Below are 16,001 nucleotides of genomic sequence, written 5' to 3' on the forward strand. Positions count from 1 at the left end.
TTTTCTGTTATTCCTTGGAATATTACCTGTCTCCACAGGAGTTCCATTATCCAGCAAGAAGGAAGCAAGAAGAAATATTCCTACATACATGAAAGGGAACAATATACACAGATCCGTGATTTGATCTTCCTCCTCTAAAGAACTTCTCAAATTATTTTATTTCCAAGCTGTAATTAGAGACACTGCCTATCTTTCTTTTCCTGACAAGCTCTGTATTTTGTATAAGAAATCCTTACAAATTCCAGCTGATCTGTGAACTCCAGTCTGCATGAGAGGAATTCGTCCAGCCAGATTTCCTCCTCTTGGAGAGAAGGATTTTCTTCCTGCAGCAGCTCTTTTATTAGGGCAAGCTTTAGGAGCCTCCCAGACATTCGGTGCTTGTGTGGCTTAGCATGGATAATATTCCCTATGAAGGCCTTGATTCCATGTGCTAAAAGGAAGGGGTGAATTAAGGAATTCTCATAAAGCAATAGATTGACCACAGTTTTCAATCCAAGATTTGGAGCAGATTGTAATTCCTAAATAAGGGATACAAATGAATAAATTCTCATTAAGAGGAAGTTGAGGGGAGACCTTGTGGCTCTGCACAAGTCCCTGACAGGAGGGGGCAGCCGGGGGGGTCGGGCTCTGCTGCCAGGGAACAGGGACAGGACAAGGGGAAACGGCCTCAGGCTGGGCCAGGGGAGGCTCAGCTTGGACAGCAGCAGGAATTTCTGCATGGAAAGGGTGCTCAGGCCTTGGAACAGGCACTCATGGTGGTGGTGGAGTCCCCATGCCTGGAGGTGTTGAAAGCCATACAGATGTGGCAGTTGGGGACATGGGCTAGTGGTGGCCTTGGTGGTGCTGGGGAAGGGTTGGACTTGCTGGTCTTAGAGGGCTTTTCCAACCTAAACAATTCCATGTGTTTGTCAAGGATGTTCCTTCAACGTCCGTGATTTTCTCTTCCTTTCCCCATGAAGTACTCATATTTCCTGTTATCTTTGGGATGTGTGAGCAGTTTTCATTTTGGGAGTTTCCCTTTGGGCTTTATTTTGGTGTTTTGACAGTTTTTCTCTTTGTCTCGTCTCCAGGCTTGTTGGGATTTTTTCTCATTAGTGTAATTATTGACAAGCTCCAGAATTAGTCTTCTGTTCTCCTCAGGGTCTTGCCTCCAAAATTTCTTTGCAGTCCAGCTGGCAATTTCCTCTTTATAGCTTGGAGAGGTAGAGAGGGCTAGGAGATACTTCTTTCAAACTTCTCATGGAAAGAGAGAAGGTCTGCAAACAGAATCATGGAATTGTTAATTCTATCACCACTCAAATATCGTTTTCTTGAGATGAATATCAATAAATCCTGATACATAGATCAGCAGCATTGTTTACCATTTCTTTTTTGATCAAATAAGGGCTTTGCCTCTGATTTTATTATTTGCAAACTCATTATCTCTCAACGTGACAGGTTTGTCTTAGAGTTTGTCCGAATTAATAAACTTGCTCAACATCAGAGCTAAAAATGTTTCCTCTCCAAGGCACAGAATGCTCTCATCAATTCCCAACTTCAATTTAAATGACAAGGCACAAAGAAAATAAGAACAAAGTGGAATTTCCTTCAAATTTATCATCCATAGCATTTTTCAGGGCCTGGCATCCTTAGGATTTGTGCAGGCGATGTAAATTTTATAATTATTGCTTAGGGAAGAATTATCTATGTAAGAACTATTTGAGGGCCCCTAAGAAAGACATAAATTGCTGCTGTGGATCTTTTGTTTGAGTTATGTTTATTATAAAAGAGAAGTAAGCAGGGTTTCTGCAGTCATGAATAGGAAATGCCTGATATGAGGCTGAAATGGTTTTTCCCCTGGTTGAGTTTCCAGGAGTAGCTTTAGGATTCCTTTCCAAACCCTGCTTGGTGATTCTGTTGTAGAAAAGCCTTGTTTTAAACCAGCCAAAGCAGTTTTTAAACCTTCCTGTGTTGGATTTGCATGAGGAGTATCCATGGAAAACCAGTTGTGATTTAGGGGTGTCTCATTATTTCGGGAAACCACTTCTTTAAAGAATTTTAGTGCTATTTAAATAGAAATATTTGTGAAGACCTTTTTTTGCTGTTTCGGTGCCTCTTTTGGCATCTTCTACAAACCTCAGCAACTTTTCATAATTCTTTGAGAAATCTGTGAATTCACTTTCCAGGGAAGATGGAGAGAGACTCTTTACAAGGGGTAGAGGGAGAGGGAATGGCTTCCCAGTGCCAGAGGGCAGGGCTGGATGGGATATTGGGAAGGAATTGTTCCCTGGCAGGGTGGGCAGGCCCTGGCACAGGGTGCCCAGAGCAGCTGGGGCTGCCCCTGGATCCCTGGCAGTGCCCAAGGCCAGGCTGGACATTGGGGCTTGGAGCAGCCTGGGACAGTGGGACGTGTCCCTGCCCATGGCAGGGGTGGCACTGGATGGGCTTTGAGGTCCCTTCCCACCCAAATTGTGATTCCGTGATCCTTATGTGACCTCAAAGCCCATCCAGTGGCCATCCCTGCCATGGGCAGGGACACCTCCCACTGTCCCAGGCTGCTCCAAGCCCCAATGTCCAGCCTGGCCTTGGGCACTGCCAGGGATCCAGGGGCAGCCCCAGCTGCTCTGGGCACCTTGTGCCAGGGCCTGCCCACCCTTCTGTATTTTCTGATCCAGTGTCAGGCTGAAAAGAGATTCTGGTTTATCCCTGAGCACAGGCAATGATTATTTAGTCAATGGGATTTTGGTGTGTGGTGACTTTTCCCTGATTCCCAGCAGGGATGATGATGTTGTTCCCGATCTTGCTCCGTGCTGCAGTTCAGAAGAAGCCCCTGTAATTCATTCTGGTTGTCAAATAAAGGCTATTTCAGAACAGCACATCAGCCTGAGGCTGGGAGCTTCAACAAATCTTTGGAGCCATCTAATGGGGATATAAAAATTCTGATTTTGGTTAATAATCTTTGACTGCGGTACTTTGTGATGGTAATGGCAGAAGTGCGGCTCTCAAAGACACACAGGTGACTCCCACTTCGTGTTGGAGTGGGCATTGCTGAGATAACGGTGAGATAACAAACGTTTCCTGTATTCAGGTGAAATAGGGAGATTTTGGAGTATTCCCATTTCCTCTCTCTGTTTCAGAGTCTGTTACTGATTTGAAGGAAGAAAACCCAGGGGTGTTGCTGCTAACCCAGAGTCTGCTTTGAATGCTCCTTGTGGTTTCACCCACTTTTGATCATTTGCTAAATTGTGATTAATAAAAAGAGAAGATTATTTGAAGTATTGGTCTTACTACAGTGAATTCTGAATCCATTCACATCTGATCATTTTCTAAACTGTGACTAATAGAAAAACGGGGGTTACTTGAAATGTTTTTCTTCTTACAGGATCTTGTTTCAGCACCCTTGTGAGTTTAGCAAGAAAATTTTGTAACATTTTCAAAACTGATTTTCCTATTTGCCATCTCAAGAAGGTGGTTTTTTCCCTTGCAAAATATTATTTCTTTGCGAAAAATCTTGCCTTTTAAATTCAGAAGTGAATATTTGAACACGACAAGTGGAGCACCGGCCTGGGTGTGTTGGCTGGAAGGGAGGGTGCTTAAGATGAGTAAAGAATGTGAAAAATACTGAAAATCCTTAAATAAGAGTTGGGAAACAATTCCAAACATTTCTTTTCCTTCTTCCCTGTCTTTCTCCTTCTAAAGTCCTCTCAAAGAGAAGAAATGCTGCAGATGATCAACCCCAGCCTGTGAAATTACCTGGAGTGAAAAGAAATCTTTTCCAAATGGGAATTCCTGCCTTAAGCCATTGTTATTTAACACCACGTTGCCTCAGTTTATTAAATGTGAGGCTGTTTATTTCCCTGAATTTCATGGAACTGAGTTCCCTTTGGAAAAGCTGATTTACATTCAGTGTGCATCACAGCAGAGCAAACGTTCTGGAGTGGCTTTTGTGTGGACAGCAGGGTAGAAAGTGCATTTCCCTTATGGAAATGGAATGTGGGAATGGCAGTTTCGGGAACAACGAGCAAGTAACTTGGGGCTCAGCAAGCAGCAGCTGCCAGCCTGGAAGCATCTTGTGCTGGCTTGGTTCAAAAATCCTCTGGATTTGTGACCTTTTAAGTAGAAAGGAGTTATTTTATGGAGCTTTTGGGATCTCATGCAGGTATACCAGCTGTGTCTGGAGCTGGGAAGAGCCTGATTCCAACAGCAGTAGTGCACCAGGAGATGCAGGTCTCTGTTTGGACTTTTTGGTTGGGGTTTTGGTTTGGTTTTTCCTTTGTTTCTTGATTTTGCTGTTTGGGGGTTTTTATTAAGGGAAGATGGTTTCTTTATGAAGCCTGTGAGGTGCCACTTTCAAACAGGTTTGTTGTGCCTAAAGCAAGGGGTTTCTTCTGGGGTCACATCTCCACTGTGTGATTTCTGTGACTGTCCTGTCGTAAACATTTCATGGAATCATGGAATTGTTACAGTTGGAAATGACTTCCAAGGTCATCAAGTCCAAGCTGTGACCAGGAACTACTGTGCAACTAAACCATGACTGCCAAGTGCCACTTCTCGCACTTTTTAAACACTTCCAGGGATGGGGACTCCACCACTCACCTTTTAAGCCTGTCCCAAAGCTTGAGCACCCTTTCCATGCAGAAATTCCTGCTGCTGTCCAAGCTGAGCCTCCCCTGGCCCAGCCTGAGGCCCTTTCCCCTTGTCCTGTCCCTGTTCCCTGGCAGCAGAGCCCGACCCCCCCGGCTGCCCCCTCCTGTCAGGGACTTGTGCAGAGCCACAAGGTCCCCCCTGAGCCTCCTTTGCTCCAGGCTCAGCCCCTTTCCCAGCTCCCTCAGCCGCTCCTGGGGCTCCAGCCCCTTCCCAGCTCCATTCCCTGCCCTGGACACGCTCCAGCCCCTCCAGAGCTCTCTGGCCAGGAGGGCCCAAATTTCCCTCAGCGGAGTTTGATGCAAAGTATCAAAGGCACAAGATGGATTTAAGATTTAAGATTTAAGATTTAAGATTTAAGATTTAAGATTTAAGATTTAAGATTTAAGATTTAAGATTTAAGATTTAAGACACTGAGTTGGATGAATTGATGTAAAAATCAATCTATTGAACACAACAATTTCTGAAATACAACAATGTGGGGTTTTGGTCTGGAGCTGTCAGTCTGTGGGAGCAGAGAAAAGGGATGTGACTCAAGCCAACAAAGTATTTCCCTCTCCACCTGTTCAATTGTGAGAGAAAATCTCCACAGGTAGCACAGACATATTTTGTTGGCATTTTATATTAAATACAGTTGATTCTGCTGTTCCCACCTCCTGGGATGTTAAAATTGGGCTGCAAAGCAGAACATGGCGGGGGGGGTGGGGGAAGGATGACACAGGAGGGTGACACAGGATGGTTGTGCCACCTCATCAGCTCAGTTAATCATCACTGCGGCATATTTTGATTGATAAATCACTGAATTTCCTTTTCACATCTTGGCAAATTTTGGTATTTCCAGATTTTCCCCCCACTCACAACAAAAACTCCTGAATCCTTAAAATACTGTATAAAAAAGAAAAATTTTATCATGCATCTAACATATGAGTCAGTCTTGAGCTTTTTCTAAAAATTCCAAATAAACTCTTGAAATGCTTCCTTTTTCACAAAAACATGTTAAAAAACATTGATAGCCTGCTTACCTGTGATTCTGTCTAGTAAGTAACAGTAGGGTTTTCACCTGGGAAGCTGTAGAATAAAGAGAATTTCTTTCAAATGTTCTTTTTCTGCCTAGACCTCGACTGCCACTGTCAATATCGTGGTGACAGATGTCAATGACAACGGACCAGTTTTTGACATGTTTCTGCCCAAAAACCTCTCTGTGCAGGAAGAGGAAGCCAATGCTTTTGTTGGTCAAGTAAGGGTAAGTCATTAAAATCGTTTATTTTAGTACCCAAATTGTTCAGACCATGAGGAAAGTGCACAAAATAATTGTGCCTTAGACAAAAACCCATCAAAGCATCTCAGGTTTAAATGCAAACTCTCCATTCGTGACTACAAATTCACATTGTGGGGCTTTAAAATATTGGAATTGTTTTCTTCTCTGTGCTAAATAACTGAAAATGCTTTCTCATTTAGAAATAGCCCATTAAAAGCTGGTTTTTAAGGAAATCCCACTGTCGAAACTTGCTGGTAACAGATTTGCAAGGTTAAAAGAGTGTTGCCACGTTTTTAAATTATTGATTTTGAAATAGAATTCAAACCTGCTGAGCAGGTGACACCCAGGTGGAGGAAATCGTCACACCTAGAGGAAATTTTAAGGCCATTAAGAGGAAAATCAGTTAAACCCTTGAGTGAAATAATTGGTGACCTGGCATAAAAATAGGGGATAGTGTTAATTTGAGGGTTTGAAGCTGTAACTTCTTATAATGCTTGGGGGTCTTCTGGATGAGGATTCAGTCTGTTGAAGAAAACATCACTTTTTTTGGTAATGTCTGTTTTTCCTGACTCAAGTGGAGGAAGCAAATAGGAATTAGAGGGTTTTTTAATCTAGAAGTTGAATATAATGCCTCATATCGGCTGCACTAAGGTTGGATCCAGCAGGAGCTGGAGGTAAAAGAGGAATTGGGAAGCATTTTTCAGGAATTTAGGTGGAAAGTCTGCCTTTTTTTGTTGTTTTTCCAGTAGCAACCATATCAAGAGAAAATGGGAGCTCCTTGAGTAGAAGCTTGAGAAAAATAGGACATTTTTGGTACCATGGGAACCCAAATACCCATAATAATCATGTTCCTTCCCATCCTTCTATTATTTAATAAGACATCAGAGCTGGTTTAGAGCCTTGGACGAAGTTGGGATTCCTCAGTGCAATTAAGTCAGTTTTGATAAATCATTAAATGATTGCTCTGCTTTTTGTCACCACCTTCCTGTGTGGTTGTTTTGCATTTTGCATCTTTAAAAGGCACGGGTGGAACATTTCCAATCAGTCCCAAATACCTTTCAATTCCATTCTGTGCTTAGCTGGGGGCCCTCAAGGCTCCATCATCTTCTCAAACACGAGCTTGGGTCTATTTTTAGCTTTGACAGAACTGTAAAACACAAGTTATTGCCACAAGAAGCTCTCTGGCTTCTAAATTAGTGCAATTTCTAAGCTGTGTGGAAATGAAAATATTTATTGAAGCCTTGGGATAGTTTATTCCTTCTTGGAGTGACAGAAACTGCTTCTGTCATTTCCTGTGCTGTTTATCCCTGGATGGAGAAAGCTTTTTCTTTATAGCTCAAATACTGGGTGTATTTCTACAGTCTCATGTTCCCAACTGCAAATGGATACAGAGATATCCATCGGAAATGCCATTCTATGATATAAAAAAGAGAGATGGGGGCTTTTGGAATTTTTTTCTGGCTCCAGTGAGGTTATTGAAATAATGGTGATGAGAGTTTGGGTGTAGCTGTGTTGTTTGAGGATGTTCTTTAAAAACTGAAATAGCTTTTGGTGTGTTGTGCTTCGCTGCAGATAAAAACCCAGCGGGTATGGGAGAGGTGTTAATGGGAATAAATTTTGTGTGGAAGCTTTAATGTGGTTAAAATGTACATAAAGGCCTGTTTTAGGAGGGAATAGCCTGATAAAGGAAGATAATCCTTACTGGGCTGTGTGTTTTCCCTACTGAAATCCACCCACTGATTAACAAAGCTGCTTTTCAGGAAGTTTTTTACTCATTTCTAAAATCCACCAGAGCAAGCCGTGGTACAGTGGATTTTAAATAAAATGACAGGTTTTGTGGAATTTCCCTTTTGAATGCCATCTTCCCATTTTAGCTGGGGGAAATAGTTTAGCAAGAGATTTTTACCTTAAAACCCAAGATCTGACCCTGCTGCTCGTGGGAGCAGAGGAGCTGGAGAGGAAGGACATGGAAAAGGTGCTCAACCACTTTGGTCCCTCAGGATTTTTGACCATGAGGTTTGGTCTCAGGATCGGGTGCCTGGGCCCACCATCAGAATTCCAGAATGGTTTGGGCTGGGAGGGATCTTAAATCTCATCCCATTCCACCCCTGCCACGGGCAGGGACACCTTCCACTATCTCAGCTTGCTCCAAGCCCCGTCCAAGCTGGCCTTGGACACTTCCAGGGATGGGGATTCTAAGCAATTTGGGGGATAAAACAATGAATCTGAACACTCCCAGAAATAACTCCTGGCACAGACAAGAGATTTCCACACTCTGCTTTGTTTTCATTGGGAAAGCTGGGCTTCCAAAGGGATACCCGTAAAGATTTTGGTAATATCTGGGGGGATGGTCTCCCAAGGGGATGCAGCAGGAGGGCAGTGAGAGCTTTCCTGTGGGAGAGGGAGGGTTTGGAGGGTTGGTTCCATGCAGGCAGGCGATATCCACACTTGGAAGTGCTTTCCCTCTCCAGCAGCTCTGCTGCCAGCTGGAGCTCCTGGAGGCCCTGGCACTGGAGTACTGCCTGAGGGCATTCCAGGGGCCTCCTGAAGATTAAGAGAACAAAAGCCAGCCAGGATAATGCTGCCGGTGGAGCGGATGTGTTTCCAATCCCTTTTATTCCACACTGTATTGTCAGAGGTGGATTGGATTCCCTGCTGCTCCTTCCCGTCCAATCCTGGGGATCCTGCAGCAAGGCAGAAGCACAATTGCTGCGTGGAAGTCTCCACAAAGGGCCCCCAGGAATCCAGAAACTCCAACTGGAAACTTGACAGTGAAATTCAGGCCCTTTCTTGCAGCCTAAACCAGCTGGAGATGGGGCTTGGTGATGTTGTACACTGCATTTTCATCGATCCCAGGGCATGGAAGGTAAAAAAGATGGAACAGCATTTAGGAAAGGGATCAATATATTGATCTGCAGGCATGTTCACATCCTTGGGCAGGGGAAGACAGTACCAAGCAGTTTGTTGCAGACTCTAAAAAAGCAGCCTGGGGTTAAGTGAGAAGCTGTTGAGCTGATGGGGCCCAGGAGAAGAAAGACATCACTTGACTGAAGTTTTTATCCATGTGGGGCTTTATTTATGTCCAGATTCTTTCACCCAACCCCATAATTTTATTGTTGGGTATTTTTGTGTTGCTGATCAGCACTGTCTGCAGTCTCCAACACGAACGTGTTGCTGTCAAGGGGAGATAAATTAGGGAATAAATTAGATGGAAAATAGGGATAAAGAATTATGTGCTCAAGTATCACTGGCTCGTGGATCTTCCCTAAAATGGAGACAGGATAAATTAATTCCAGTAGTGAGAGCAGTTTGCAGGGTGTGTGATACCTCTGTCACCTGCTTGGTTTTAAATTACAGAAGAAATGCTTTAAGAGAGTTGGTTTTTAGGATGGAGTTATTCTACCTACAGGAAAAGATGGGAAAGTTTGGAGGAATCTTTTTGGTTGTACTGAACTGGCCCTCCTGAATGCTGATGAAATGTAATTATTTCCCAACAGAGCCTTCTGTCTGTGGGTATCAGTGAATTCTAACAGGCTCCTGGTTTTGTTTAATAAATTCATAAGGTGATAAACCCTGGATTTAAAGCCCAGTTTAAATTTCACGGCTGTTGGGTAAGGCTTGTTGTGTCGGACTAAATGACCTCTGGAGATCTCTCACAAGCAGCTCATCGTGTGTTTCTACAAGCAGGAAAACTCCTTAAAATGCTGATGAAGAATTACTGCCCATGCCCATGGAATGCTTGGAATGAGATGAGCTTTAAAGTCCCTTGCATCCCAAAGCATCTGTGATTCCGTTATTTTATTACATGACAAGATCTTGTGGAAAAGTCTAGAAAGGAATCTGAGTTTTGCTAAATCCCCACTGCCTTGTTTTCTGTGTGAAGGGTGTGATTTCCCAAAACCTGCACTGCAGATTGCACCTTGCCTGCACTAAAAAATACAGGCCCCTGAAATTAAATTCCCAAGTTTCCTGGACCCTAAGACAACTTGAAGGAAAATTAGAGGCGGAAGAAAAAGGAGAAGACCGGGAAAAAAGGGAGATTTATCGGCAGGAGAGGACAATCCAGGAGGGAAAGGAATTAAAATTAGAGGTGGAGGAAATAGGACAAGATCAGGAAAAAAGGGGGATTTAATGGCAGGAGAGGACGATCCAGGAGGGAAAGGACTTAAGTCTTTGGGGAAGAGTAAAATCCCAGGCTCTGAAGTAAATCCCAAATACCCAGAGCGAGTCCAGACTCCTGCTCGCTGCATGACCCAGTGCCTAACAATGGAGCTTGCATTCATCTCATGGATGTAAAACCAACGGGAGCAGCTGGGATTTGAGAGTCAGAATCCATAAAAAAGCTAATCAGACCCCAAAAGCAGAGAATCAGAATGTGGCAGGTGAACTCCAACCAGAGAAAATTCAGACTTCGTTTCTTGTAAGTGGCTGGATGATCACAAAATCTTTGGGAGAGAACCTTGGTGGTATCATTTCCTTTAGTTTATTAAGGAATTTCTATCCAGGAATTTATTTAGGAATTTATTTAAATTATTAAATTTATTAAGGAATTTCTATCCTTCTATCCAGGAAGGATAGAAAGGACTTTAATAAGACTGTCAGCACTGTCTCTGTCAAGATCCTTGTGGAGATGCTGGTCACAGAAAGAATTTCATGTGCTGCTAGTTGGATTTTCATGTTTGTTAACAGGCAAATTCCTCTCACAACAAGATTGATGTGTCAAGTCCAAAGCCGTGGCGTGAGGAGAAAAAGATGGGGTCATAGATTTGGGCAATTTATTTCCATTCCAGACCCTCAGTGCTAGACAGAACTCCCTCTTTCTGCTGGCACCAGGGAATTCCTGGAGGATATCTGGCTGCAGTGGCTGCAGCCACACTTCCTCATCTTTTTCCACCGTTCCTGGAATGTAGGTCAGCTTGGGCATGGATTGAAGAGGTTAAAAAAGCTCCTTGCCACCCACAGCATGACCTCTTAAGCTAAAGGGATTCCAAAAGCTGTGCTCATCTTCCCTGTTCCCAAAATTTATTCTATTTGTGCATTCATTTGCATCTTTGCCCTCCAAATAATGTTTGTGCTTTAGTGCAGTGGAAATACTGATATTTGTTATCAGCACGTTCGTGGCATTGATTGTTGAGAGCCCGAGGATTTTCCATGAAAGGGATTCTTGGTTTTGTCTCCTGACGCTTTACATTTTGGGATGCCTTTAGGCCCTATTATCTCTTTCTGCCTGATGCCAAACTAAATCTTCTGAATCAGTGATTTCATGTCTCTAATTCATGCCCTTTTAGGATTTTGATGCCTGATTCCCATCCCTGGCAGTGTCCAAGGCCAGGCTGGATGGGGTTTGGAGCAGCCTGGGACAGTGGAAGGTGTCCCTGCCCATGGCAGGGGTGGCGCTGGATGGGCTTTAAGGATCCTCCCAACCCAAAGTCAAGAGAAATTCCAAAAATAACTTCAAATCGGATTGACATTGGAGAAATATTTGGGAACCCAGCTAAATGTGGAGATTCTGAACAGTGTATTCCATCTGTGATTTAGAAAGTTTCAGTTTCGGGAGGGTTTTTTAGTGTTTTATTTTTTTCTAGTGTGCGAATGCATTGGTTTCATCTCTTGATCATATTGCCAAAGAACAGACTCATCAAAACCCCAAATTTTGTATCATCCTTCAAGGACAACCAAGTCTCCAAAGTCAGGATTTGGTTTTGTGCCAGCCTGAAGAAAGCTGGGCTGGTAGAAGCTCTGAAGTGTTAAAATGTGATTAACTCTTGTAGGAGGTTCACCAGCCCATCCAGTGCTGGGTTTGCAGCCATGAGCTTTTGGATTTTCTTTTATTTTCATTTTTATTTGCTCTTAGGGTTTAACTGCTCCTAATGCGCAGTTTTGTTTGGAGTCACCTTTAATTTGGTTTGGAATTAACCCTCCAGGTGCACTGGAATTAGCAGAGACCATGGAAACAATCAACCAAGGTTCTTCTGGCTTGTCTAATGCCTAAAAATGTGGCAGTGTTTGAACATTTAGAGGGTGTTTCCTTTATCCTGCTCTGAGTGTAGTGAAGGATAAGCTGCCATGACCCAGGAATTCAGTAGGATGCTGAAGCTCCTGGAGGATATCCACAAAACCTGCAGGATTTTTCCAAAGGATATGTGTGCATTTGAGTCTCAAGTCAAATTTGCCTTGAAATTTCAAGATAGCCAAAATCAAAGAATCCTAAATGGGTTGGAAGGGACCCCAAAGCCCATCCAGTGCCACCCCTGCCATGGGCAGGGACATCTTCCACTGTCCCAGGCTGCTCCAAGCCCCAATGTCCAGCCTGGCCTTGGGCACTGCCAGGGATCCAGGGGCAGCCCCAGCTGCTCTGGGCACCCTGTGCCAGGGCCTGCCCACCCTCCCAGGGAACAATTCCTTCCCAATCTCCCATCCATCCCTGCTCTCTGGCACTGGGAAGCCATTCCCTGTGTCCTGGCACTCCACCCTTTGTCCAAAGTCTCTCTCCATGTTTCCTGTCAGCTGCTTCAGGCAGTGGAAGGACACAATGAGGTCACCCCAGAGCTTCTCCTCTCCAGGCTGAACAATCCCAGCTCTCCCAGCCTTTCCTTCCAGCTCCATCCCTCTGAGCAAATTAAAATGTGAAAGACTGTGTAAAAGCAAAACAGCAAGAAAGGAGAGGAAAAGCCTTCCTGAACTTTAGGAAAAGAAGAAAATTCCAAACTTTTATGGATGACTGATGTTCCCTCCTTAAAATATTTATAAATATTTGGTTTATGACCAAGAGGTCAGGGACACTTCAGATAATTTGTGGCCTCTGACTGCACCTGGGAGGAGATACTAATTTTGTCCTGTGGGCACAAACTATAGTCTCCCTGCAAAACAAGTACAAAATCCAGTCTAACACTCCCACCCACACTTGATTTGCTGTTTGACACAAATGAGGCGCTTGGGAATACTTCCAACCCAGAATAATAAACTCATTAAGTCCTCAATAATAAACCTATTAAACCCCTAGTAGTAAAAAATCGTGTTATCTGCCATGAGAACAATAATTCCCACCAGCAGCATCATTTGGATCCTCCAGCACGATTCCTACCTTGAGCTGTGGGGTTTTCTGGAATACTGGAGGAGTTGTCCAAAAATCAGGATTTTGGTTGGCTTGGGTAGGGAATGTGGGGATCTTTTGCTCCTGAGGAAGGGAAATTTGAACTGGAGGAAGCTGTTTGTGTGGCAGAGTGGTCTCTAAGAAATGTTTCCGCTTGCAGGAAAGGGGGATACCCAGCCACCGTGTTTGTCTGTGATTTGGAGACAAGTAGGAATAACAACCTTGTTTTGCTGTTTTCCAGCTCCAGCATTCCAGGCACAAATCCTCAGTTAACCTGCCTAAATCTTGTCACCATCGTGAGCAGGAGCTGGGAATGTAACAGGAGGTTTCTTTTCAAAAAGATGAGAACGATATTGTGAATATTGACATTCAAACCCTTGTCATTATGTTTCAGAGTTAATGATCCTTTAGGAGGTGTCTTAGTCATTCCCATCTCTCAGAACTGTGTTTTGCACTGTTTGAGAGGGAGGGAGATAATTTGTTGCTCTGGAACACGGTTGCTTTATATTCCTGAGGGTTTCCTGGTAATGTGGAAGCAGAGTTGGTAACACAAATCTGAATTTAGCACGTCAGGTAAGGGCTGTCACCTCGTAGGTGATGGAATCTCTAATAAATGTGGGAGGTATTTGCTGCGATATAGAGTTCTGAGTCATTTATATTCCCAGGTTTCCAGGTTTGTTTTATCACGCAGTACTTTATAAATTAGAGATGGAAATAAGAGTCATCCTGGAGATCTGAGGAGTCACTGGAATAGCAGCAGTGCTTGCTCTGTCTCTTCAGATGGACACACTTTTCCTGATTCTGGGTGAACACCAGGAGATCTATCCTGGGCTCATCCCACAGGGGGGGCAGCAGGTGGGGGGAGGGGATGCTCCCCTCTATTCTGCTCAGGTGAGACCCCACCTGGAATTCCGTGCACTGTTCTGAAGCTCCCAAATAAGAAGGACATGGAACTGTTGGAGCAGGTCCAGAGGAGGCCATGGAGTTGCTGAGGGGACTGGAGCACCTCCCCTCTGGAGCCAGGCTGGGAGAGCTGGGGCTGCTCAGCCGGGAGAGGAGAAGGTTGTGTGGAGAGCTCACAGCTCCTTCCAGGGTCTGAAGGGATACAGGGAAACTGGAGAGGGACCCTGCAGCAGGAACTGGAGGGCAGGACACAGGGAATGGCTTCCCAGTGCCAGAGGGCAGGGCTGGATGGGAGATTGGGAAGGAATTGTTCCCTGGGAGGGTGGGCAGGCCCTGGCACAGGGTGCCCAGAGCAGCTGGGGCTGCCCCTGGATCCCTGGCAGTGCCCAAGGCCAGGCTGGACACTGGGGCTTGGAGCAGCCTGGGACAGTGGGAGGTGTCCCTGCCCATGGCAGGGGTGGCACTGGATGGGCTTTGAGGTTCTTCTAACCCAAACCATTCCATGAATTCTGTGATTCTGTGAGATGGCAGAGGTAGGAAGGGGCCAGCATTTGAGATGCAAGGACACTATGGCCCTGTCTTGGAATCTCTTCCATTCCTTTTGAAATGTCCTTCTTTTTGCTAGTTCTCTCCTCTTGTTTGGAGTTTTTGGTTTTCTTTTGGGTGTTTTTTTTTGTTCCCAGTTTCCATGGTGTCTGTGTCCCCAGGGGCCTTTGAGGGCTGTGCCACCTCCAGCAATCACAGCTGCTGTTTCTGCTACCTCGTGTTGGGTAGGAGCAACCTCTTCAAGGCTGAGACCTCTGCCTGTAAACAGATCTGCAGCTTCTTTTAAGGTCTGCTGTCAGCTGGTGGCCCTTCACCTGCCAAAACTTCATAACTCTCACCATATTTTTTGTGGGGATGAGTTGTGGTGGAAAGCCTTGAGTGGGCATAGGAATGTCCTCTCGCCTCTTCTTAGTCCTGCTGTTGTCTCCTTGGCTTTGGGACTTTGTTTGGGACTCAGGTTACATGGGAATGAACTGTTTCCTTGCTTCTCTCCACCTCTGTACATGCTCACTCAGGGAATTCAGCCCAGTGTTGGCAAGGACCAAACGGGATTAAATTTATTGGGTTGTCACTGGTTCATGTTGTCAGGGTCGGGGTAAGTTCAACCAGGGCTGGTTTTTGAAGCAGAACTTTCTGAAAGCTCCCTGTTTTCCATACCTCCTGTTCCCTCACCTTCCTGGCAAGCCTTGCACCTGTTGGTGACAGATCTGGGGGTGAAATTGGGGTTGAAGTTGTCCATTTTGGTAAAAAGTGATGACTGCAAAGAGGGACAGAGAGTGTCCACACCAACAGCAAGTCCTTCTCCATGGAGCTGCTTCCCACAGGCTCCGAGAGGCTCTGGGACATGATTTCCATGTGGGAACAGTTGTACACCCTTGAGACAGGATTCTTTTAGGAACCAGATTAAACTCTTTTTCTCTCTTATCCATAAAGAGGACATTGTCTCTTTTCAAGTTTAGAGTGATAAAACGTGAATTCTTCACCGGTGTTATGGTGGTATAATGCCAATTAGGTAATTGGATTTAAAATAATGATTCTTTGTTTGCTACTCTGTGTGGAAATATCTGTTTAATATCTTTACCAGCAATCTGGACGAGGGGATCGAGTGCAGCCTCAGTCGGTTTGGGAGAACACCAGGCTGGGTGGGAGTGTGGGTGTGCTGGAGGGCAGGAAGCTCTGCCGAGGGATCAGCACAGGCTGGATCCATGGGCTGAGGTTCAGCAAGGCCAAGTGCCGCGTCCTGCCCTGGGCTCACCCCAAGCCCTGCAGCTCCAGGCTGGGGCAGAGGGGCTGGAAAGCGTTAGGAATGACTTTTGAAGGTTGGCTTTCGCCACATGTTGTATTAATTATGAGTTCTATTATAGGTTATATTAGGGACTATAATGTTGGGTATTATGATATTATCCGGTGGAAATATCAAAGGTCTAATATACATGTTAAAGGTTTAATGCTGTCGGGGGGGCTTTGATGGTACAGGTTTGGTTTGGCGGCGGCTGGGTGGGTTTCTGTGGCAGTGCCCGTTCTGTGGGGAGCGAGCTGCTGCCGGCCGGGCTGCGGGAGCAGCGCCATGAGAGGAGC

At 44.9% G+C, this 16,001-nt stretch overlaps 1 protein-coding gene across 17 annotated transcripts in view; it reads left to right on the plus strand.

Annotated features, from left to right (window-relative positions):
* PCDH15 (protocadherin related 15) overlaps positions 1–16,001 on the plus strand; it is a 633,986-nt gene that overhangs the window by 519,499 nt on the left and 98,486 nt on the right. For all 17 annotated transcript variants that reach the window (XM_039553538.1, XM_039553554.1, XM_039553537.1 and 14 more), the window contains one exon: positions 5,738–5,866. In XM_039553538.1, the coding sequence (XP_039409472.1) occupies positions 5,738–5,866 (129 nt within the window). The remainder of the gene's footprint in view (positions 1–5,737; positions 5,867–16,001) is intronic.

The sequence above is a fragment of the Corvus cornix genome, chromosome 6, assembly GCF_000738735.6.
Source record: "Corvus cornix cornix isolate S_Up_H32 chromosome 6, ASM73873v5, whole genome shotgun sequence".
Taxonomy (NCBI): Eukaryota; Metazoa; Chordata; class Aves; order Passeriformes; family Corvidae; genus Corvus; species Corvus cornix.